Below are 22,988 nucleotides of genomic sequence, written 5' to 3' on the forward strand. Positions count from 1 at the left end.
GAATGTGTGTTAAATTTTGAGTCTACTAAAAGCACTCAAACACTGAAAATTGTTAGCGTTAAAAACAGATGATTAATTATTTAACAAATCAAACCGTAACAGTTTTTTTTTGTATGTCTCTCTAGCTTTAATAATATTAATGTGTCCAGATATGCACAAACATTAAAGGAACTTGCCTTTATGAGAAAACTTGTAGCCTACTGTTCACTGAACACTTCCATGATAACTTTCTTGAATCCCCATATTTTATTTTAGTGTAGAAATCACAGACAAAAAGTGGAACAGTAGGATGAATACATCACAGGTGAGTACTGAAATGTGAGAATGTTGAATTGTAATAGTTAGAAATGAAGTGATCCATGAGCTTAATGGATCTGAATAGGATGAAAAATACGTTTTATAATATTTTATTCACAGCCTGTTGTGAGTCTGCCAACTATGTGTTTAGATATGACATATATGCTCTTATTTTAATTAGTTTATTAATCCATATACAGGCAATAATAAATAGCATTTCTGGCATCTGATGTACGTAACTAAAATGATTGAAAAGAAGAGAAGCTGACAGGAACCAGAAGTGTGGTTTGACAAAACGTTACACTACTTCCTTCATTGCTCAGTTGAGAGAATCATGACTCGTGTAGTCCTGTTTGCGCTATTTTTGTTCTACATAATAGAAGTACAAGGTAAGAACTTCCTCTTTTTTCACAGTTTCTGTGTTGTTTTTAAAGACCTTTTAGCAATACAAATCAAATGACAAAAATGCTGAGTTCAGTAATGACTTTATTTTAGTCATGATGCTGATAAAATTTAATATTATGCAGTTAAATGCAGTTTTTACTGAGATATTCATTTAGTAGTGTGAATATCTGCTCGCATTTGTCATGGGGCATGGGGGGGGGGTGCAATAACATATCAAAACTGCCTTACTAGGATAATCTACTCAGTATTAACATTGCTTTGAAATAATACAATGGTTCAAATGTAGTATGTACTTTAAAATATGATGTAGAAACACAAATGAATCATAACTCTGTAGGTTATAGATACATAAAATACTATAAATATAAAATAATGACAAAAGTAAAATTAAAATAATCTTTTCTGTTTCATATCAGTATCTGTATGTCTGTATGTTGTGTATATTATATGTATATCATATTTATCTATGTGTCAAATGAATTTCTTCTGCTGCATAGCAAAAACCCAATGAGGAAACCAGAGTTGGAAATACCTGTTTTTTCTTCTGCACATTTCGGTATTTCCTTTGTACTGTTTGAAAAAAATCCATCCATCCATTCGATTCCGCGTATCCTGTTCAGGGTCGCAGAGGGCGCTGGAGCCTATCCCAGCTGTCATAGGGCGAGAGGCGGGGTGTCGCAGGGCTAACACATAGAGACACAGACAACCATTCGCTCTCACATTCACACCTATGGGCAATTTAGATTAATCAGTTAACCTATCCCCACTAACTGCATGTCATTGGACTGTGGGAGGAAGCCTGAGTACACAGGGAGAACATGCAAACTCCACACAGAAAAACCCCGGACTGATGGTGGAATTGAACTCAGGACCTTCTTGCTGTGTGGCAACACTGCTAACCACCGTGCTGCCCTGTTTGAAATTTTTTTTAGAATTATTACAGAGTGGAGTCAGCCGTACGTTTGCTGCCATGACTGTTAGAAGATGTTCTTTTAATTTTTATGCCACCAATTCATAACCAGTCAAACAGGCACAGTAATAATATCTTCATTAATACACAGCAGGCTCATGAACGCTAAATAATTTTTGGTGCTACACTTCGCACAGGTCAGCTTGTTAGGTTTCTATGGTGGCTTAGTTTGTAATAATGCTGCTCTACTCGGGACAAACTCCACCAGAGTCTCAGTCTTAGTGCTCTATGCTAAGAAGGGTTTACCCTTCATTTTAAAAACATAATGATTCTATGTTGATCTGAATTACCTCACTGTTTTCAGAGAGAGCGCTCTCCCTCACGCATCCTTATCGGGTCTGCTAGAGTTTTATTCAGTAATTTTTGCTGCTTATGCCAGAATGCTGGTCATTACTTAAGTGTAGGGGCTGGATCTTAAATCTCCTTAAATTATGGCTCAAAGTTAGTATCACCCTGTGACTTTGGCATCACAGTAATTTGCCTCACTGTCTCAATCTTCTCTTGATTTATCTCTTATCTCAGCTAATCTGAAGCAAAAATGCATTTATAATGATGCAAACTGAATTACATAGAGCCTTAAATACACTTTGATCAGTTAATGTTTATCATAATCTCATTTTAGAGATCTTTCATAAAAGTGCAAGAAAACAACAGGACAAAAAGCATAATTTATTACTCCAGTGTTCATTTAACATATTGTTATTAAACATTCATAGGATTTAGCAAGTTATGGAATTAAACTGAATTGGAGTTATAGTTATGTTTGAATAATCTGTGTACTTTGCGTCACCGTCCAATCATTTGTTTTCATGAATGCTCAGCTGGTCCATCATTATCAATTATGAGACGGCATTTTCTCCTCTTATTTCATAACGGATGATCGCAGTGCATCCTTTACTAAAGTAATAAATTAATAAAGAAAGCACTGAAGCTCCTTTTCTTAGCAACTGAACAGTTCAATTCTTATTATGTCCACCACACAGGTACTCAGGTAACTTCACTCATTTAGGAACCTTCCCTGAGCAAATGAACTATTTAAAATGACCCAAGATGTTTCTTATTTTAGCAATAACTCATAGATGAAACAAGGGAGTAATTTTTTTTTTTTAATGAGTGCATTACTGGGTTAATCCACTCAGACCACAATAATCCTGTTCAGTGTATGTATCTGGTTAAACACCATTTTTCTGAGGTTTTTGGTCAAATACTTAAACTACAGGGACAAAACTGAGTTTTTTTTAATTAGCTGATATGATCTGCTTTCACTGATGAAAAATAACTGTGTATCATCTTCATGACAATGAAAATAAATCCAGGGTTTCACATATAAAACAAATATGATCCCAGTGCAGCAATACCTATTCCTATATTCTGATATCTGTAGTAAGATATTGTGATAATTTTATTATTGTTAACATTGTTAGAATGAATCTCTACAAATGATCACAGAGCTGTTGTACACCAACTTGTAATTTTTTAAGAAAGATGACAAATTAAACTTTAATTAGCTAAGCCTTCAAGAAAAGTACTTTTATGAGTTTACTGCAGCCACATCAAAGGCCTGTGATAAAGAAAACATAGAATAAGATGAATTGATCATATTTAAAAAACCAAAACCAAAATTGAAGCAATTAAATAATAGTAAGACTTATGTGAACAGGTTTGTAGGGATGGAGTCCAACAATCAGTAATTACTGAGGTTATAGCTCAGGGAGATCAATGGGAGAGAAGCAGTCTAAAAATATATCATAAGTTAATAAATCTGCTGAACAGCCATGGGAAGGCTGCGATTAATATTTTTAAAAAATAAGTAGCATTTTATTTATAAATAAATTAATTACAGAAGTAATACAAGGCTCAACAGAGCTCTGACTTTTTGTCAGCAAGGCTACAGCGCTGAAAATAAATGAATGATTATTTCTTATTTTTCCACCTGAATATTAATGATTACATTATTATTTTTTTCAAACAATAGTCTTCCACAATGCTGGAAAGCCACTTGCTTTTTAGGTTATTCCTTCTAAATTGTATGAAGGAGTCAATCCTTAATCCAAAGTGTCTTGTCATACTCAGTGAGGCTCCAGCATAAGAAAACTGACGTCTGTGGGAGTAAAGATTTGCTAGCTGCTCTGCATTTTTCCAGCATATAACAATGAAAAGAATCAAAGTGGAATAACTTCCTTAAATTATGTTGAAATGCTGGCAACATAAATAGAATAGAATAAACCTTTATTATTCCACAAATGAGAAATGTTATTTTATCTTACTGATCATAGAAAAAAACTAAGAATCAATACTCTGAGTGAGGCACTAGTGGATAATAAACAGAAAAAATATTCGTTAGTGCATAGGAGGCCAAGAGTGTAACTCATAGCTCTGTCTTGGTCTTTGGTTGATGTTTAAACTAGAGTGAAATTCTGCTTTTCAGATGTGGTTTGTTGATTTTGGCAGTTAGTAAGACTTGATTATTAAAATCATTCACTACCATGAACTTTGACTGAATATTTATTAACCCATACATAACAGTTTTCCTCTTTGGTGCAACTGAAATCATTTTGAATAATTTTTATTTATGAATTTTAAGGGTAATTTGTATTTTGTTTTTGTTCATTTTCTGTGGTCTGTGAGAAGACGGTCTCTGTGGGGATGGGGTCTTGGTGGGCATTTAATGAGGACGTAAACAGCTGAAAGATATGTAAGACTGCCTCTCTGCTTCCTGGTCTCAACCCTGCATAGATATGTTTTGGGTGGTTTGATATATTCATTCATATCTCTATAAATAATAAAATTTAAATTTGATTTAGGAGAATTGCAGTTGCATGCTCACTATTCTGATGTTCTATCATGGTCTCAGGCTTTTAAGTTTTTCTGGAATCATGATATATTCTTTTGGTTTTTAATGTGTGATTTATGTTCGAACCTTGTATGATGACTATGATATTGTTTCTTAATGCTTCTGAGTTTGTTATCTTTGCTTCTAGTCCTTGGTTCCTTGTTAAATGATGTTAATTCCCTTTTGTCTACACGTTTTGCCTTATGTGTCAATTTCAGTGTCCAGGTCAGTGTTAGTTATTTCCGGCTTTACTTTGGTGAACTCTTGTCTCTCTGATTTTGTTTTATGTTCCACTTCCTGTGTCTAATTATCTCTGATTTGTTTCAGTTATCTGTTAATCTCCTTCTGTGCTTTGTTGTGTCCTTCTTTGCAGTATGTTCCAGAGATGGCACGATACCACTTTTTTAAATGTCCGATACCCAGTGATGGGAATAACGGCGTTACAAGTAACGGCGTTACTTTTTTCTGTAACGAGTAATCTAAGTAATTACTATTCCTATCGTTACAATGCCATTACCGTTACTAACAACAAAATGTGGCGCGGTCGCGTTACTATTTTTCAACAAACAGACGGTTGAAGCTGTGTTCAGGTTACCGCAGTTTATATCAGCTGCACGGAAGTAGCTGTAAGTAATCTGGGCACTACAGCTTTTAGCAGCTGTGCGCGCTAAATATTAGTAAAAAAGTGTTTTTCATATTTGGTTTTTTTTTCGAACCACGAAACTGTTTAGCCACGTGTTGTGCCAGGGTAGGTATCCCTAACAGAATTTGTCAGGGCTCTCCAAATCACGGACAAACAGTATCCCACATTCTTGATTTTTAGTTCACAAACACTTCTTATAACGACTAACTACTCCTGAAACTTTGGAGCTTTTAGCTCTTTATACAGTAAAATTACAGGAGGATAAAAATAATTATCAGGCAAAATGCAGATCGGTCCATCCCTAGTATGTTCTCTCTGAAGTGGTATAGAGTTACTCAAGAAGTTGATTCTGTTTATTTGGATATAGAGCTTTCAGTGCTAGAGACATTTTGTCACTCATCCAAGTGACTTCTTCAGTCTTGGATGAGTGATGAAATGTTTCTCCCTTTACATGGATGCCTGCCACACAGCCAGCACTGACATGTTTGTTTTTTCTGTTCTTTTAGGTCTCCAGTCTATGTTTCTGCTGCGTGGAAAGGACTTACACCTGGATGTAAAGAAATTTGTTGATTTGGACAAAAAGACTGATTTGTTCTGGAAATTTAATAAAACTGACTATATAATTAAACTTGGTTTTAATAGTGATCCGGTTGTGTTTGACAAATATGAAGGAAGGGCTGAGTTGTTTAGACAAAATTACTCTTTGCTATTAAAGAGTGTGCAACACAGTGACAGTGGAGATTATACTGCAGTAACAATCAGCGGACAAGAGCAAAGGGTAGCTGAATACAAGGTCATAGTTCAAGGTAGGTTTCTCTTTTCATTATTTTGAAATTTTGATACATCATACACCTGTTTTTAATACTTTGACACCCCTTGTTCCCCAGATCCAGTGACTCCTGCTGACCTGACAGTGCACCTTGTGTCCAACAGCTCAGACTCCTGTAACCTGACTGTGACCTGCAGAACAGTGGACTTTAACATTAGCAGTAGTTTTAGATGTGATGCCCAACACTGCTCTCATGCAGACAAAAAGGATTTGAATACCACAAAATATGTTTCCTCTCTAAAAGTTTACCTGCATCAAGACACAATTTTCTGTAATCACAGCAACCAAGTTAGCTGGAATCAGACCATGAAGGTGCTCAAATCTTACTGTGACATAAAGACAGGTGAGAAAATATTGAGAAATTATTAATGAATGAAACACTGAAATAACCACCTTTTGAAAACCTTGCTGTGTGGTGTTTGCATGTTCAAAAAAAACCAACCCCCCCCCCAAAAAAACCCTCATCAGTGTATTTTCACTTAAACAAGCAGCTGGTTTTTATGCAACTTCCTTGTTGACAGTTTAACTAAAAGGCATTTCCAGTGGAAATTGGCTGACATATCCTGAGCATAACCACGTATAATATCCACAAAACTTAAAAAGATATTATGTTGAAGCACAGTACGTATCACTCCGCGAGGCTCCTGCCTACGGTAGCCGTAATGCTCCGACAATCCATCAAGCAGTGCGGCTTCGTAGCTTAGCAAAGTTGTACTAAAACTTAAGTCATACTTTTTTTTGACAGATTTTCGAGCACTGTGTACCACATAAAATCAGTTCGAGGTCAGTAAGCACAACCAGAATTCATACATAAGGCGCACCAGATTATAAGGGGCACTGTCGATTTTTCAGAAAATCAAAGGATTTTAAGAGCGACTTATTTTCTGAAAAACACGGTAATAACGACGGCCCGCTTGCATGCGGTACCAAAAATTATGCTTTGGTTTGTATCTGACGGACGAAAGCCAAACCAGTTCCACACCACTGAAGTTGCAGCATTTTTACAAACCAATTCTGGTTCATCTCTTTCATTGAACCATCCGCTTCCCCCCCCCCTTCTCATTCTCCGTCGTCGCCATGCTTTTTCTACCATTTGTGTATAAAAAAAAGGCACTGCGCATGCGCATTTTACCCATATTCTATCGCAACATTTCATTTTCTTATCATTGCCTGACATTATACTGGAATTACTGTGAACGGTATGATATGGCCCAGCCGTACTTGGTGGCATTAACTATGATAACTGTGAATGGCTGTCAAAAAATCTGTATTGCCTTTTTAAAGAACTTGTGTAAGCAAACTGTCACATGTAATGTAATACTGTGGTGATCAGTAAAATATTTGTTGCTGTAATAAATCTTTTTTTTTTCCAAAGAAATCCTAGTACTGAACCTGGTCAGATTTTTTGTGATGTAATATTTTGCTTTCATTACAGTTCCCAGTGGAGCCACCATAATTGCAGCTTCGACTTCTGTTCTCTTCTTTTTGACTCTCTTCATTATCATTTGTGTCATCATGAAATGTAAGTTTCAATGTTTTTTTCAGCATTGTTAGGTAATTGCTGATACTTAAACTACACAAATTATATTTTGCATTTAAGCACACACTTTATACAAATACACATTCCTCATATGATTAGGTAATGCCATGATAAGTCCAGATGAAGATATACTTTAGTACAGCAGTAAATACCTACTTTGTGTATGTTCTGTGTGAGTGTGTTTATAACTGTGTTGGTTCACTCTGAAATGAGTGATTTAATATTATTATTTTTTTCTTAAGTAATAATGAATAATAATAAATTCAGGGAAATTATAAAACAAAGATGGGGGAAGTGGCCAGAAGGAAATTTTTTTCCTTTCCCCCCTTTAAAAGAAAAAAAAAAAAGTCAAAGACCACAAGGAAGAATGACAAGGGAGAAAAAGGTCCCCAGCTGTGCCAGTGTACATCTTAAAGTATAGAATTCCCTTCAATAGGATATTTACACCAGAATTTTGGAGCTCAGCGTTGCTGCCAGACTTCAGCAAAGAGCACCAAATCAGAGTGTGACCATCTTCAAAATTAGCTCCCAGACTGTCTGTCAACATTCAGTTAATTTCAGAGAGCAAAGAGCAAAAACTGAGTACTTTCCAAAGTGCTAGGCAGCCATTTATTTATGTCAGCAGTGAGCAATGCCAAAATAACAAACAAAAATGTCTAAAGAATCTCTAAGCTTCCCTGTCAAAAAAAAAAAAAAAGTCAAGCAAAAGATAATTTACTTAACTAATGTTCTGATTGAAAAACAGGAGAAAACTGAGTGAACAGAAAAGGCTTCTCACTCCTACCAGGCTTCAGCAGTGGACAATACATTCATAGTGAAACGGGTACAAAAAAATACTACTTTACAAAGCTATTTACAACTATTTATAACAGTAATGTTGTAGCGCCAGACACACACATCAACTTATACTTACAAATAAACCAATTTGGTTTCAGCCAGAGACACTCAAAGTAACAATTGGAAACACAGCCTGTTTGCTGAGTGGTGGAGGCCAGGAGAGACGGGGCCAGGTGGCTGTCATCTTGTGTCTTGTGTTTCCATTAAGACACACCCATCTCCACACCTGAGAGAGAGCAGAAAGAAAACACACAGCCATACTCTGTTGGGAGGAGTCATACACAAACACACACACATATGACCCACATGATCTTGGGTCATAACATTATATAAGAGGATAAAAGGTTAATGTTGAATTGCTATGTAGTCTATATTCCGTAACTATGTGGAGGTTACAGTGTGGTCATTACAATAGTATGACTGCTGTTCTTGTAGTTTTTTTTTATGTGTGACTATGACAGGTTCCATAGGCGTGTTTTTTCACACTTAATGAAAGCTGTAAAAATATGAAAATCACTTTGACTGCAAAGAGGGATGAGTTTTTTTTCTTCTTTTTTTTAAGCAGACTGATCTGTTTACAGTCTACTGACAGAACAGGGTTTTATAAACGTTCTATGTAACTAGCATGAGTTAACAAAGAAAATCGATATAAATGTTATTGTATTAGTCCACTATATAACTTCTGTTTGGCTACAGTAAGATCGTTTCTTTATGTAATAAAAAAATCACCTTGTAGAAGATCTAAATATAACACTTTCATAAGGAAATAAAATAATGTAAATTTTAAGCAAGTCAACCTATATTTTCTATGACTGACTTACAGGTAAAGGTAGAAGAGGTAACGAGGAAAATACTATATATGCGGTTCCTGAGGTAAGCATAATTTTTTTACCCAAAAAAGAAGAAAAACTCTCCCACTTTGCTGGTTAAACTGTAGGAATAAATGGTTTAATCATTAGTAATTAAATTATTGAGAAAAGTCCTATTTAACTTAACCTGGACTGAAATCCACACTTCTGAATTTCATTAGTCTACAACAATATACATGAGCAAACACTGTTTCACAAACTACTTTCTAAAATCAACCCCATCTCCTTTCTACACCAACTGTTCCATCTAGTTTGCTGATGCAGATCCAACCTTATGCTTCTTCTTGCCACATTTAGACATCACTGTTTGTGATATTTTCTTCCTGGGTTATTATTATTGTGTAAACATGTAAGATAAATATTTTTCATTTTCCTAACAAAGCACTTTTGGTTTATTTCCAGGAGATCACTCCAGGCCAGACTCAAAGTCAGACTCCCTCAGGACATGAATCATGTACTTCTCCAACATCTACTTATGCTTTGGTGGAGTTTCACACTGGACAAAAATCCACTAAGACTGAAAACATCCCTCAGCCAGAGACGGTGTATGCTCAGGTTGACAGAGCTGCAAAGCCCAATTCTACAGTCCAACAACAAACACACAGAGCTGAAGAAAACCAATAACTGTATTTATAATGATCAACAGAGTTCACTGATGTACCACATGTGCAAAATGTGGATGTTCATGTTACTGTGACCGAGAGAGAAACATGTTAATCAAAAGGCATATAAACTGTTCACTCACATGTAGCTCACTTTAGACACAAGAGGCTGACTGCTGAGTGATATTGTGGTCTAGCTTAAGACAAAAAATCGAGCTACTTTTAATTTGAATTAACAGAGATAGTTCGCCCAGTTTGTATTCTTTAAAAATCTTGTTTTTGAGAAAATGAAATGGGCACAGATTTTACATACATACCAACAAAAAAGTTAGTCAGCTGAGAACCAATGAGTGTATGTACCTACAGACTATTGTGCAATATCTGCAATATTTAGTCTGTAGTGTGATTACACTAACCAACTTACACTGGGGACGGTGGTTAGCACTGTTGCATGTCCTCCCCGTGTTTGTGTGGGCTCTCCCCGGGTACTCCGGCTTCCTCCCACTGTCCAAAGACATGCCGTTTGTGGTTTTTAACTTTATAATATAATAAAAATATAACATTGTAAGATTATACAGTCTTGAAAATGTGAAAAACTATTTATAGCCAGGTAAAAATGGCAGAGGCTCAAAGAGGAGGAGAATACATGAACTAACACAGTACATGTAAGTCTTAAAAGAGATGCCAATTTATTTGGATGCATTTAAACTTTGAAACCATTCAAAGGCAGATAAGGTAACATCCCTTTTATCACACTGTGCAGCACACCTAATCATACTGATAGACTGTTCTAATACATTACCAATGGCCATTTTTCCAGACTTGTGAAAAAATGTCACATGGTTGTAAAAAACAGTAGCCATAAGTGTATAGTCTGTATGGGCTTTTGTGCAGTTGTGGCAGTGATGGAGACAATAGAAAAGCAATTTGAAAGAGATATGAAAAATTTATGTTTTTGTTCCTGGCTTGTGCCTGTTTTTCAGTTATGTGTCAACACAATACTTGTTCATCCCTTGAATTAGATGCCTTTTCTATCCTTGAATGATTCAAGTAGTTTAACTCAATGCAAAACAAAAAGAAAAGAAAAGTTTTCCTCTGAAAAGTTTCAGGTACAAGGACGGGGCTGAAAATGAACAACAAACCAGTGTCAAATTATACTACCTTTCAAGCTAAGTTGTCCTACAATTTAATTATGTTATTTTCATACCTTTTCCCTCAGAACAAAAACAATAGTGCCACTATCTGAAAGAAAAGATGATACAGTAGAGGCTTTATCTTTTATTTCCAAAATACGTAATAATACAAAATAATGCAGGTTTAATACTTTTAAAACTGCTTTCTATAGAAAAAACTATTTTTTTGTTGTTATCTGTTATTAAATGAAATCTCCAAACGTTGATTCTGTTCATCTGGACGTAGCGTTTTCAGTGGAAACAGAATCAACGTTTGGAGATTTACTTACCTGGATGGTTGAGAATTCATCAAGACAGATGAAATCCTTAAAACAATTTAAAATTACAAAAACATTCTTACAGATGAATTAAAGTTGAGTTTATTATTACTATTGTTTTGTTTGTCTCCTTATTTATGAAGAAAGATTCTTTTTATGATCTGCAACATACTTTTATTATTCATTCTTAGCTAGCCGGAAGAACATCTGTATCTCACCACTTCTTAGTGCTCATGCCCATGTTAAGAGATAGTGCCACCTTGTGGTATGGCATGAAACTACGTTAACTTACAGCAACAGCTGCTGATCATTACATCCTCCTTTTTTTTTTTTTTTTTTTTTTTTTAATAAACACATCACCAAACATATGTGAGTCAAACAACAAACATTAAACAATATGGCAGATGGCACAAACATAACCTTTGTTTTGTCTGTTTTGGATTGTTATTATTATTAGGTTTTTTTTGTTTGGTTTTTTTTTTTTGTTTTTTTTTTACAAGTCCAGTCTCTCAGGTTTCTTGATCTCTCGTGCAGACCTCCTGAGCACAGGCTTGCTTGAATTGTCTATGCCGGTGCCACTCCGGTCACGTGGCAAGATGGTTTTATTTGGATCTCAGTGACTTCTGAAGAAGCTTCTGGTATTTTCAAAAGGCTTTGCCGATTTCGACGAATGATTTGTCCATCTTCAGTCCTTACACTGAATGACCTTTGAGCCACTTCTTCGAGAACGGTAGCCTTGGTGTTCCAACCATTTTGGTCCTCAATCCTGACTGTGTCCTCAACTGCTAATGGTCAAAGTTGCTTGGCTCTTCTGTTATAAAATGACTTTTGCTTCATCTTTAATTTTACATGTGTTATGACACACGCCGATGACAAGTTTGAAAGCAGTGCCATTTCAGGGAAGTTAGAGTGGTAGTCAATGACCACTAAATAGTCTTTGCCTTTAACATGAAATAAATCCATCCCTACTTTGTACCATGGCGCTGTTGGTGTTTCATCAACAACCATAGATTCTTTGGTCTGTTTGTTGCAATACTTCTGACATGTCTCACACCTTCTTATCATGTTCTCAATGTCTCTGTTCCTCCCAGGCCAAAAGGCTGTCTCTCTTGCCCTTCTTTTGCATTTCTCAATTCCGGGATGCTCTTCATCTATTTAGGTAAGCATCTCTGGCCTCATTATCTGTGGAATGACGATTTTGTCCTGTTTCAATAGCCCTTGACTGCACTCAGTTCCCCTCTAATGTGGTAGAAGAGTGGACACGAACCAACAGACCATCCACTTGACATGCTTTTCATAACATGTTGCAGTTCTATGTCTTGTGCAGTCTCATAAGCTATTTGCTTGGATTTCATATCTGACACAGGCAGTCCGGTAAAGACCATGTTTGAATGTGAGTTTGAATGTCTTCTTCCAACACGTTCTCACTCCCAGCTCGTCAAATGTGTGACGTATGGTCAGGCTCCCTCTGCTTCACTTATGGACGCGCAGGGTACCCCCCTCGCGTCGAGAATTGACGTGCAGGGTCCTCCTATTGAATACTATAGAGCTCCCTAAACGTTGTTTATTGACGACAAGAGATTGCCGTGGAAGAGCCTGTTGTCCGTATATTTATACATTTCCGAAATCACATTGTAGTGACGTGTACTGAACACAATATATTATATAATGTAAACAACTACCTGAGAAACATCAGATACAGCAGATAAATTAATTATAGGCCATTACTTTTGTATCGTTTATTGCATTTATGGAGGGAGAGGTGTATGCTGGGTAATGGCACAGCTAGCGACACGGTGACCCGCTTCGGATGTTGAGTCCATCAGGCGTTATTAGCAGAAATCAGTCCCATAGATATGGGCCATCTCCACCTGCTAGATTGTTCAGAAGGTTGTTATCATCCATCCAGATGGAGGATCACTAACAGGAGCGTGGGAAGACTCCAGAATCCACTCTGGCTGGAATCTGGTGGATACAGCAGTGTTACAGGTAAGGCCATTTAAACGGACAGCATTTATAAAATGACTATTAAAAGTCAGCGAGTGTCAATAATGTTAATGTGGTTATGTTAGTAATACAGCGAGTGCTAATATAACAGCTTTAAGATGCATTTGTAGATATTATTACGTGTTTTACCGTCTTTATGGTGCTAGCTTAAAGTTAGGGTGTAAACGTTAGCTTATATTGTAGTAAAGCTGTTACTGTTGAAACGATGTTGGGACAGAAATATTAGCTTCTGTCATGACTGATGAAGTTACTAGTTAATAAAGTTTCCAGTAAAGTGATTAATCGCAGCCACAGATTGACAGTAAATATCTCGATTAGCTTCAATGCATCTGTAATAAATATGTGCAAGTTTCAGTGCTTCGTTTAAACTGTATGATACTTATACTGACCCAGGGTCAGTGTAAAATACAATCCTAGCTGTGTGAACAAAGCCTGGCTCCTTTAATCCTGCATGACAAACCTCAGGATGCAGGTTATTATTACTCTTTCCTGCTGTCACGCCTGTCACACCTGAGAGTCAGCTAGAAGCTTACAGTGACGTGGACATCATGCAAAGACTGCCAGACTCTGTAATACTGTAAATGATCAGTGGCTCAGGTTAACACTAAACTTTAAACAGTCCCTCTGTGTCTCTGTGTGTGCTGAACATCTAGAATCAGATTGAGTCAGGCTGCATCAGCTGAATCTGTTATATGTAATTATCAGTATTTTTAATTCAGGTGTGGGGAAAATACGTGAAGATTACAGTGAAGAGATGTACCAGATTAATCCCTGGCCAAAGGTATCGTACTTAAATCAGACTACTGATCCAGCCACATCAGCCTTTTGTGAGGTCTGTTTAAAGTAGACTTAAAATGAACTGCAGGTTCCTGAGAGGTGGACTGTGAGCACAGGAACACATGTTCATACATACAGCTGCAGCAAGCTTACATTAATTTTAAATCGATTTGTTACTCTGATGTCTGTCTCTCTGTTAGTCCTCTGACAGACTGGTACCTGTCCAGGTGTGCTCTACCTATGACTACTGGGACAGGCTCTAATAGAAAGTTTCTATTATTCTCATTTAAGGTATTTAAGTGCTTATGCATATGCTTAGTTGTGACACTGTTATAGACTGTTCAGTGAAAGTTTTTAAAACTAGATGAACTTACTTCAGCATCAGCAGTTTGAGAAAACAACTCCCTTTACAGGTGCTGATAAGGCCAAGGGCACAAAACAGCTTAACCATTGATCTGTTATGTTTCATTGCGAGACGCGTGAAGTGTGGTATGATCAGTTTGTAACTTCCTCCCTCTTCCTTGGAATGCAAAGAGGAGTGTGAGCACCACTTCTGTGGCAGAGCTGACATGACTGTGAACTTTGATGTTTGATGCGTGTTGGCTCTCCTGCACGCAGTAATAAATAGCTTGATCACAGCTCTTTCTGTGTTGCAGACTTTATTTACAAAATTCCACAACACCCCCCCCACCCTCCCACTGTGAACCTGAATTGAATATTCAGAAGAAAATGAATGGATAGACTGACATTTGTTTAAATACTTCTAGAAATCTGAGCTGTTGGTGTGGTAATAATATTAGAGCTGGCAATCTTTCTTACTGAATCTCTACTATGAGTCATGTTACCTGAGATTAATTCTATGTTTACCTGTCAGCCTGGACAAATGTGCTGTGTGAAGGATGTAAATCAAATCAGATCTTAACTGCTTACATTTAAGGATCCTGGTCATATTTAATTGTAATATGAACCAATGATTTTCTGATTGCTGATTCTAAGAGAGTCTTTGTGGAAATCCTGTTTGACTTTTTGTCATTTTACTTCTCTTTTCTGTTTTCCAGAACAGTTCGCCACAGTCGCTGTCCACATGGGTCAGTGGGACCAAGCAGCACTCTGCTAATGTGTGGACTCTGACCAGCAACATCCAGCAAGACCCAAGCAGCGTTTTCTATCTCCCAGCTGGAGTTTTTGTTTGTCTGTGACTGGAGAGTCAGATTTTGTTGAAGCTGGAGGAACAGAGAGGTAAGTCAGTTTGTAGAGATCCCTCACACCCTGGCTTTTATGTGTGGCAGATTTCTTATCTGAAACAGTAATATTTCAGTGACTGCTGCTTATACCACAGGTTAATACACGCTACTGATCCCTGATGGGAGAATCTTCACCTCTGCCAACAAAGAAGCCTGGTGGATATTTGTTTGCAGTCTGATGATGGGACATCATGCTGTGCATCTTCAAAGTTTGTCTCTTGATTATTATTCATACACAGTAATGTGAATTATGCTTATATCTAGTATAACTGGACCAACCTGGTGCTCTTCATTTATGGAGGCTGTTGAGTCTGAATGTTGGATGTTGTGTATCTCGTGTTCTCTGGGCTTTGTTGTCCTCAGTCTTTTGCAGGATCAGAAAACAAAACCAGGATGACCATAAATGTTTCTTCTCCAATTGGATGATGATAAGACTGTGACACGGGATGCCACCTTTAGTCTTGTGATGAAGCAAAGCTCAGGAAGAAGTGTGATTAAATGGTACCCACATGTGTGCTGCTGAGAAGGATGTACAGGGGCACCTGCAGCCAAATCCAAGCCTCCTCAGGTTAGTTGTAGTTGCAGAATGCTATAGGACTGAGACAGCTGAGGCATCAAATGTTTGATTAAATGGATGAAAAAGAGAAGTTTCTTCCCTGTAATTATCATTTTTTAAAATCTGTAGCAACTTCAGGTCTGTCAGCATGCTGAGGTCACAGAAACAAGAAAAGAAGCTTGACACTTCAGAGTGTTGTTTACAGTTTTCTGACATCATGATCTCCCCTGAAGTTTATCACTATTAGGCAAGCAGTAAGTCCACAATACTGTAATGATGATTCTGACTTTGGTCACGGTTGCATAATATTTTAATAATATACAATTATTTTTGTAATTCATATTTTTCTGTTAATCAAAAATTTACTTTGTGAAATTTGTATTTGAGAATGCAGAATGTGACAATATATTTTGGTTCAATATTTAATTTCTTTCAGTTGCAATTGTTAAATAAAATATATGTGTATTCTAATTTAGCAAACTAATTAATCAAAAATATATATACATATATCTGTATTAGTTTTTATACATTAATTTGACACCTGTATTGAAAATACCATATTGTATTCATACAGAATCAGTTTGGTATCATTGTTTGTCTGATTGCTGAAACTAAGAGCTAGTTTTGATCTAAAGTATCCAAAGTTGAGCTCTAATGTTTCTTCACCCTTGTGTGTGTGATATGTGATTTCCTACATGCTGACAGAGCAGAGCAGCAGTTTGTGCTCACAGATGGTGACGGTGTGGAGAGACGGTGGTGTTTCCTCAGAAGAACTAGCAGAGTCACAAAGGGCACGAGTCCATCTCACCACCTTGACTTGTTGATCAGTGGATACACTTGTCTCCCCTTTAAAGGAGATACTCTTAGAGAGAGACGATCAGAGTCATCCTTAAATGTTAGTGCTTTCAAATACACAAACATTTTTAAAGGACAAAACGAACATCCAACTTTGACTGTAATACAATTAAATCTTTGCATGTGTGTTTTCAAACTCTCAGATGGGCAGGATATCACTATTGGACTGTCTAACCTGCAGGAGCAGCACTGAATGACCACCACACATGATCAGTTCCTGCAACATTCAGCAGCTCTGCTTTTGGTAAGTAGAGTTACCTAACTACAGTAACTTTAAAACATGATATCCATTTCTAACAGCCTGGTTACTTCCTGTCAGTTATTTTAGAAACCATGTGGTCACCTGACCTAACACTGTTTCTTCTTCTTCCCTTAATGTTGAAGTGTCAAATGTCGAACAGCTGGAGAGGAAACTACACCAGTGTACTGGGATGTTTCACCAACACGTGCCAGACGCTGTTCCTTCATGGTGACATCACCAGAGACGGCCCCGCCCACCTCAGGACCTCGCCATTGATCATGATGATTTTAATGATGACAGCGAGCGGAACTAAGACTGTAAAAATCAGAATGTTTAGATGCTTTCTAATTATTCATGAATACTGAGAGCCTCTTTCTGTGTTTTGTCTGTTTTGTTTTTTACCTCATTTGTTACTAACAAAGTTCACCAAACTCACACAGTTTACATTCTGTATGTTTCCATCTTTACCAGCCACAGTCTACCCGCAATTATTAAGAAAATAATCCTTAGAAATTGTCGTTTTCTCTTTTGTAATTTTGTAATTCAGTGAATATACTACGCTGCTTCCTTTAATTACGTCTCACATTGCTTTAAGTTTTTCCAGTGTCCAGTTATTTTTACTGTTGTTTGAATTCTCTGTATGTTTGACCCTGTAGACTGTTTGATGGACTGCTTGTCTTCCTGTTTGTAACCGCTGCCTGTTTTTGACTAAAGATTTGGATTTCTGACTTTAACACAGTCTCTGCGTGTCCTCCCTTTGTGTCCTCTTCCTCTGTGAATGTGTTGCATGTGTCACAGATTCATTTTATTAACAGCTTTCCCACAGTGAGTTGCATCAGCATTCATTCACAGCACATTTCAGAAGGATTCAGATTAATACAGTGATTTTACAGTCAGAATTATCCTGACAGACTGCCACTGTAAATTATCTTTCATCAGGTCAATTTTAAAGTTCAGTATTTCAAAGCAGGAGTTATGAAGAATCATATTGGCATTAGGACTGTAACAATATGTACTAACAAAGTCAAAGTTTTTTAATTATGCTAGAATATTGGAAGACAATCAGCTTTTAGTGTTTTCTGCATATTAATTATACTGACACAGAGACGGTGACCCTAACTGTACAGAAGCACTAAACAACTGACAATCTAACAAACATTACTGGCCTGAGCCATCATGCACAGTGAGTCTGATCCTGTGCTGTGAGAGTCTGATAAGCATGTTTCTGGTCAATTTGGAAGAAATAATATCACAATGTCGATCTTTTTTTCAATATTCCTTCTCTTTTACAACATAAACTGTGATCAAAGCTACTTATGTTCACAGCATGTAATAATACTGACAGTCCAGGGCACTGTGGTCTGTTGAGCTAGGGTTAGGGTTAGCAATTCAGACATATGTAATCAATCTCTTGCTGGATATAACAAACACCTAGGAATTCATATTATAATTTGATTTTCATGAAATATTCATATTACTACGGTGGCCCTGAAGTGCAAACCACAAAAACAAATCACAAAACGCACAACAAATTGAAAAGCGCAAAACAAATTGAAAAGCGCAAAAACAAATTCACTAACGCAAAAACAAATTGAAAAGCGCAAAAACAAATCACAAAACGCACAACAAATTGAAAAGCGCAAAAACAAATCACTTAACGCAAAAACAAATTGAAAAGCGCAAAAACAAATTCACTTAACGCAAAAACAAATTGAAAAGCGCAACAACAAATCACTTAACGCAAAAACAAATTGAAAAGCGCAAAAACAAATTCACTTAACGCAAAAACAAATTGAAAAGCGCAAAAACAAATTTACGGTGGCCCTGAAGTGCAAACCACAAAAACAAATCACAAAACGCACAACAAATTGAAAAGCGCAAAAACAAATTGAAAAGCGCAAAAACAAATCACAAAACGCACAACAAATTGAAAAGCGCAACAACAAATCACAAAACGCAAAAAAAACAAATTGAAAAGCGCAAAACAAATCACAAAGCGCAAAAACAAATTGAAAAGCGCAACAACAAATCACAAAACGCACAACAAATTGAAAAGCGCAAAAACAAATTGAAAAGCGCAAAAACAAATCACAAAACGCACAACAAATTGAAAAGCGCAACAACAAATCACAAAACGCAAAAACAAATTGAAAAGCGCAAAAACAAATTCACTTAACGCAAAAACAAATTGAAAAGCGCAAAAACAAATCACAAAACGCAAAAAAAAAAAACCAAACCGGAAGAGGTAGGTACCAATGCTGCAACAACAGGCATCACTGATTGGATGATGGATCCGGTAGCCTTTTGAACCGGAAGTTGTTCTGCCGAACGTGGTTATGAGAAAAAGAGCAGTCAACGGCTGTATCCCAATTCAGGGTCTGCAGCCTTAAAGTACGCAGCCTCAACGATCCTCAAGGGCCGCGTACTTAAAAACGCTAAGGCCGGAAGTGCGAGGCTTGTGAAATGGGACGGTCTAGCCTCCGTCGCGCTGCCCAGGTTGCCTAGCAACCATAACACCAACCGCTGGAAACGTTTCATACAGCTTTGACGGAAATGAAGGAGAACATATTTTGTTCGTGTGTTTGTTTCTACACGAGCTTTGTGTGATTTAATACGTATCTGAGGCTGAGACCACAGGACTGTAAAATATGATTGCTGGCCTTCATATCTGTACTGAACAGTCATTTAAGATTAGCTAGTAAATAACAATTAGCTAATGTTGTTCATGAGACTAAAATCAGTGTAAATATGATATGGCCAATATCATAGTTATTATATTAATCATAAGTTATTACAGCAGTGAGTTTGAACTCTCAAATCAAATCACTTCTATTGTCACATCACATGTGCAGGTACACTGGTACAGCACATGTGAGTGAAATTCATGTGAGTGAACTCTGTGTCTAACACTGAGCTTCAGTAAAGATTCAAGTTGCAGTTATTTATATGTCCTATCACCTTAAATCTTCACTCAAAGACAAGTATCTTTGACAGTGTATATGTAGATGTATTATATATAAGAGACAAATATTGTCCGTGTAATATGTTGGCATTACTAAATTTGGCTCAATGCTTACATATATGTGTAAAAAGAAAATGTACGAGCTGTGATAACTGTCTGATAGAATGAAGAGTAGACTGATATATTAAATATCCCTTTATTGGGTGAGAAAATCAGACCATGTCATAACTGCTTTAAGTCATACAGAATAGATATCAGAGCCTTAAACAGGCTGACTTCTGCTAAATGGGTCAAACTGGGCAGAAAGTATACAAACACATAACATCCTTATAGAATATGATGTAACACTATAGATCAACTTACCTCAGAATATATAAAGCATATAAACAATTACAGCAATATGATGCAACAAACACAGCAGTGCTACTAATCCAAAATACTCAAAGCTTCATAGAACTGAAACAAACATTTATTTTTAGCTCCATTCAGCTGCTGATACATACTTTAGGTTTCTGAATATTAAACTTGTTGCTGCCTTTCATAGTGTGTAACTTGAAGGCTCTGAGTACTTTCTCCCACACTGAAAACACTGGAATGATCAAATTATCTGAACATTATCTAATAAGACTGATTCAGCACAGACAATTAGTTATTTTAAATGTTTCTAGCAGTCCTTCACAAACAGGAACAGTCTGTCTATTCTCCCCATCTGTCAGCTGCTGCTGGCTCTTCCTCCTCCTCTTCCTCACACACTGCTGAGTTTGTCCTGGTGGATCATCAGGGGTGCAAAGCCTCACAGATGATGTGCAGCAGTGGGTCCCTCAGTCTGTCCTCACTCTGGACACTTGCAGTTGTCACACATGGAAATCAAATGTGTGATAAGCTGCAGGATTCAAACACAAGTGTAAGTTATAAATACATGTTCATACTTTTATTCCACAATCAGAGAGAAAGAAACAGAGAGAGAGTGCAGGACAGACAGACAGGTGACAGTCTCAGGTGTATACACTGCTACAAAACAGCACAAGAGAAGGAGGATTTAGTGTTTGTGTTATTATGAGTGCTAAACAAGAAGAGTTCCCAGATGGTCCAGTGGACACATGTGTGACTCCTGTGATTAAAGCATCTTTCTTTCAGCTTAACGAGTGAACCGTCAGCTCGTTCAAACACACGTTAAAGTCCGTTTGGCTCGACACCACCGAACAGAGGCAGCAATATAACATAGCTAACATTAACAGTGCAGTGAATCCTGCTTGTGCCGTCATATTCAGGACTGCAAACCGAGCAGCATCACTGACTTTCAGCTTGTTGTGTTTGTGGATATATGACTGACTTTAATTATCCATAAAATCATCACATTCTCTGTAAGATTAAGGTCAACTATTGTATTATTATATTTTAAATGCTTTAAAACAAAGTAAACGCTGAAAGTACAAACATCGCTAATGGCAAATAACTTTGCCGACATGTGGCCAACAGTAGTGTTTTAATGTTCCTCATTATTAAACATTTGCACATAAAAAAAGTGACATCATATTCAGTACTTACGTTTAACAGTTTACTCTTCGGCCGCTACGCTTCTGCCGTCTGCGGCAAAATTATCCACAGTGACTGCCGCGCTATAAATTGTGGGATATGTTGGGCCACGAAGTCTACACCGCCACAGCCTTAAAATTCAGTGAAATGAAGGCCGAATTTGAGGGCCGCATTTCGAGCAGCCTTTGAATTGGGACAGCCTTCGGCGCGCCGCTGTGACGGAATCGGCCTTTTAATGCAGCCTTTAAGGCTGCAGACCCTGAATTGGGATACAGCCAACATGTTTTGTCCAAGTTGTGGAAAAAAGTTGGTAGAGCAGTCACCAAACTTCCGAACAGAACAACTTCCGGTTCAAAAGGCTACCGGATCCATCATCCAATCAGTGATGCCTGTTGTTGCAGCATTGGTACCTACCTCTTCCGGTTTGGTTTTTGGTTTTGCGCTTTTCAATTTGTTTTTGCGTTAAGTGAATTGGTTTTTGCGCTTTTCAATTTGTTGTGCGTTTTGTGATTTGTTTTTGCGCTTTTCAATTTGTTTTTGCGCTTTTCAATTTGTTGTGCGTTTTGTGATTTGTTTTTGTGGTTTGCACTTCAGGGCCACCGTAATATTCAGTATCAGTCATTTTATATTATAACCACGTATCCACCCAGGCTCATGGTGGGGCAGGGCTCTGTCCTGGGATGCTTGAGTGAAAGGTAATGTACACCCTGACCAGGTATCCAGTCTGTCACAGTTGTTTTCAATATTTGGTTCTAAAATATGAGTGAAAACAAAAATCCAACTAGGATTCTTGCATATGATGAATGAAGTCTGTCTTTGACTGTATTGTCCAGCTGATCCATCAAACCCCAGCAGGTGAACCTTATTCATGACATAACACAGTAACAATGTAAAAATTAAACAGCAACAGTGTAAATTTAAAGTGCATTTTAAACTCCTCTTCAATAAATTATATGGATGTGCAGAGAGTCATTCAGGACTGTAAAACGTGAACTACAGAACCCAGAGTCTTCATCATTAAATCTCTGGTTGCTTCATTTTTCTATCCTATATCAGATACTTTAAAGGTTTTAGTAAAGTTGCATTGTCATAGTGAGGCAAAGTGCTTTATGTGTGTGCGTGTGTGTCATGAACGGCTGTAAAAGCCCTTTAATTACAGAACAAAGCGGGGTTTGAGTTCGAGTTACTGCAGACTGTCGCTACTTCTAAACGGAACGCAGCCTTCCTACGGCGGACAGCTAACAACAGGAATCGGACGCGCGGTCCACCCTAGTCCACAGCAACCACCATAGCAACAGCCTAGCATGACTTTAAAAACATATTCTGTCTTCATAACTATCAAAAACGTGAAATGATTTGTAAAGCATGAAAGTGTTACAGCTGCAGAGAGCTATGGCGGCATCTTTGGAAGCTGTTTACATAGCTAACAATATACGATGTAACCATGGAGACAGTCAGTCACGTGAGCTAGCGGTGCATGTTTACTACAGTGATTAAGGTGATTGTGTGCACAGCGTCCACACGCTGCAGAGGGT

General features: G+C 37.4%; 1 protein-coding gene and 1 long non-coding RNA gene across 4 annotated transcripts; both read left to right on the plus strand.

The window, feature by feature from the left end:
- The first annotated feature begins 631 nt into the window (after window positions 1–631).
- LOC120434140 lies at window positions 632–11,386 on the plus strand. The gene is made up of 6 exons (XM_039601699.1): window positions 632–686; window positions 5,655–5,954; window positions 6,036–6,320; window positions 7,413–7,499; window positions 9,178–9,227; window positions 9,626–11,386. Exons 1-6 carry the CDS (start codon window positions 632–634, stop codon window positions 9,845–9,847), a joined length of 999 nt encoding a protein of 332 aa, XP_039457633.1. The 3' UTR covers window positions 9,848–11,386.
- Window positions 11,387–15,271: 3,885 nt separating this feature from the next.
- LOC120434471 lies at window positions 15,272–17,440 on the plus strand. Of its 3 annotated transcripts, none has more exons than XR_005609108.1 (6): window positions 15,272–15,298; window positions 15,399–15,871; window positions 15,989–16,113; window positions 16,565–16,754; window positions 16,858–16,958; window positions 17,099–17,440. It is a non-coding gene; the product is annotated as an uncharacterized LOC120434471 (long non-coding RNA). The 3 variants fall into 3 exon arrangements; XR_005609109.1 differs by having other exon boundaries at window positions 17,116–17,440; XR_005609110.1 differs by having other exon boundaries at window positions 16,578–16,754.
- The last annotated feature ends 5,548 nt before the right edge of the window (window positions 17,441–22,988 follow it).

This window comes from Oreochromis aureus, linkage group 18 (assembly GCF_013358895.1).
Source record: "Oreochromis aureus strain Israel breed Guangdong linkage group 18, ZZ_aureus, whole genome shotgun sequence".
Taxonomy (NCBI): domain Eukaryota; kingdom Metazoa; phylum Chordata; class Actinopteri; order Cichliformes; family Cichlidae; genus Oreochromis; species Oreochromis aureus.

What these genes read in the sequence shown, in the direction of transcription:
- LOC120434140 (XM_039601699.1), top strand. Translation starts at nt 632, where the DNA reads ATGACTCGTGTAGTCCTGTTTGCGCTATTTTTGTTCTACATAATAGAA. An exon ending in CTACATAATAGAAGTACAAG is followed by an intron (nt 687 to 5,654) that starts GTAAGAACTTCC and finishes CTGTTCTTTTAG; the next exon opens with GTCTCCAGTCTATGTTTCTG. An exon ending in CATTTGTGTCATCATGAAAT is followed by an intron (nt 7,500 to 9,177) that starts GTAAGTTTCAAT and finishes ACTGACTTACAG; the next exon opens with GTAAAGGTAGAAGAGGTAAC.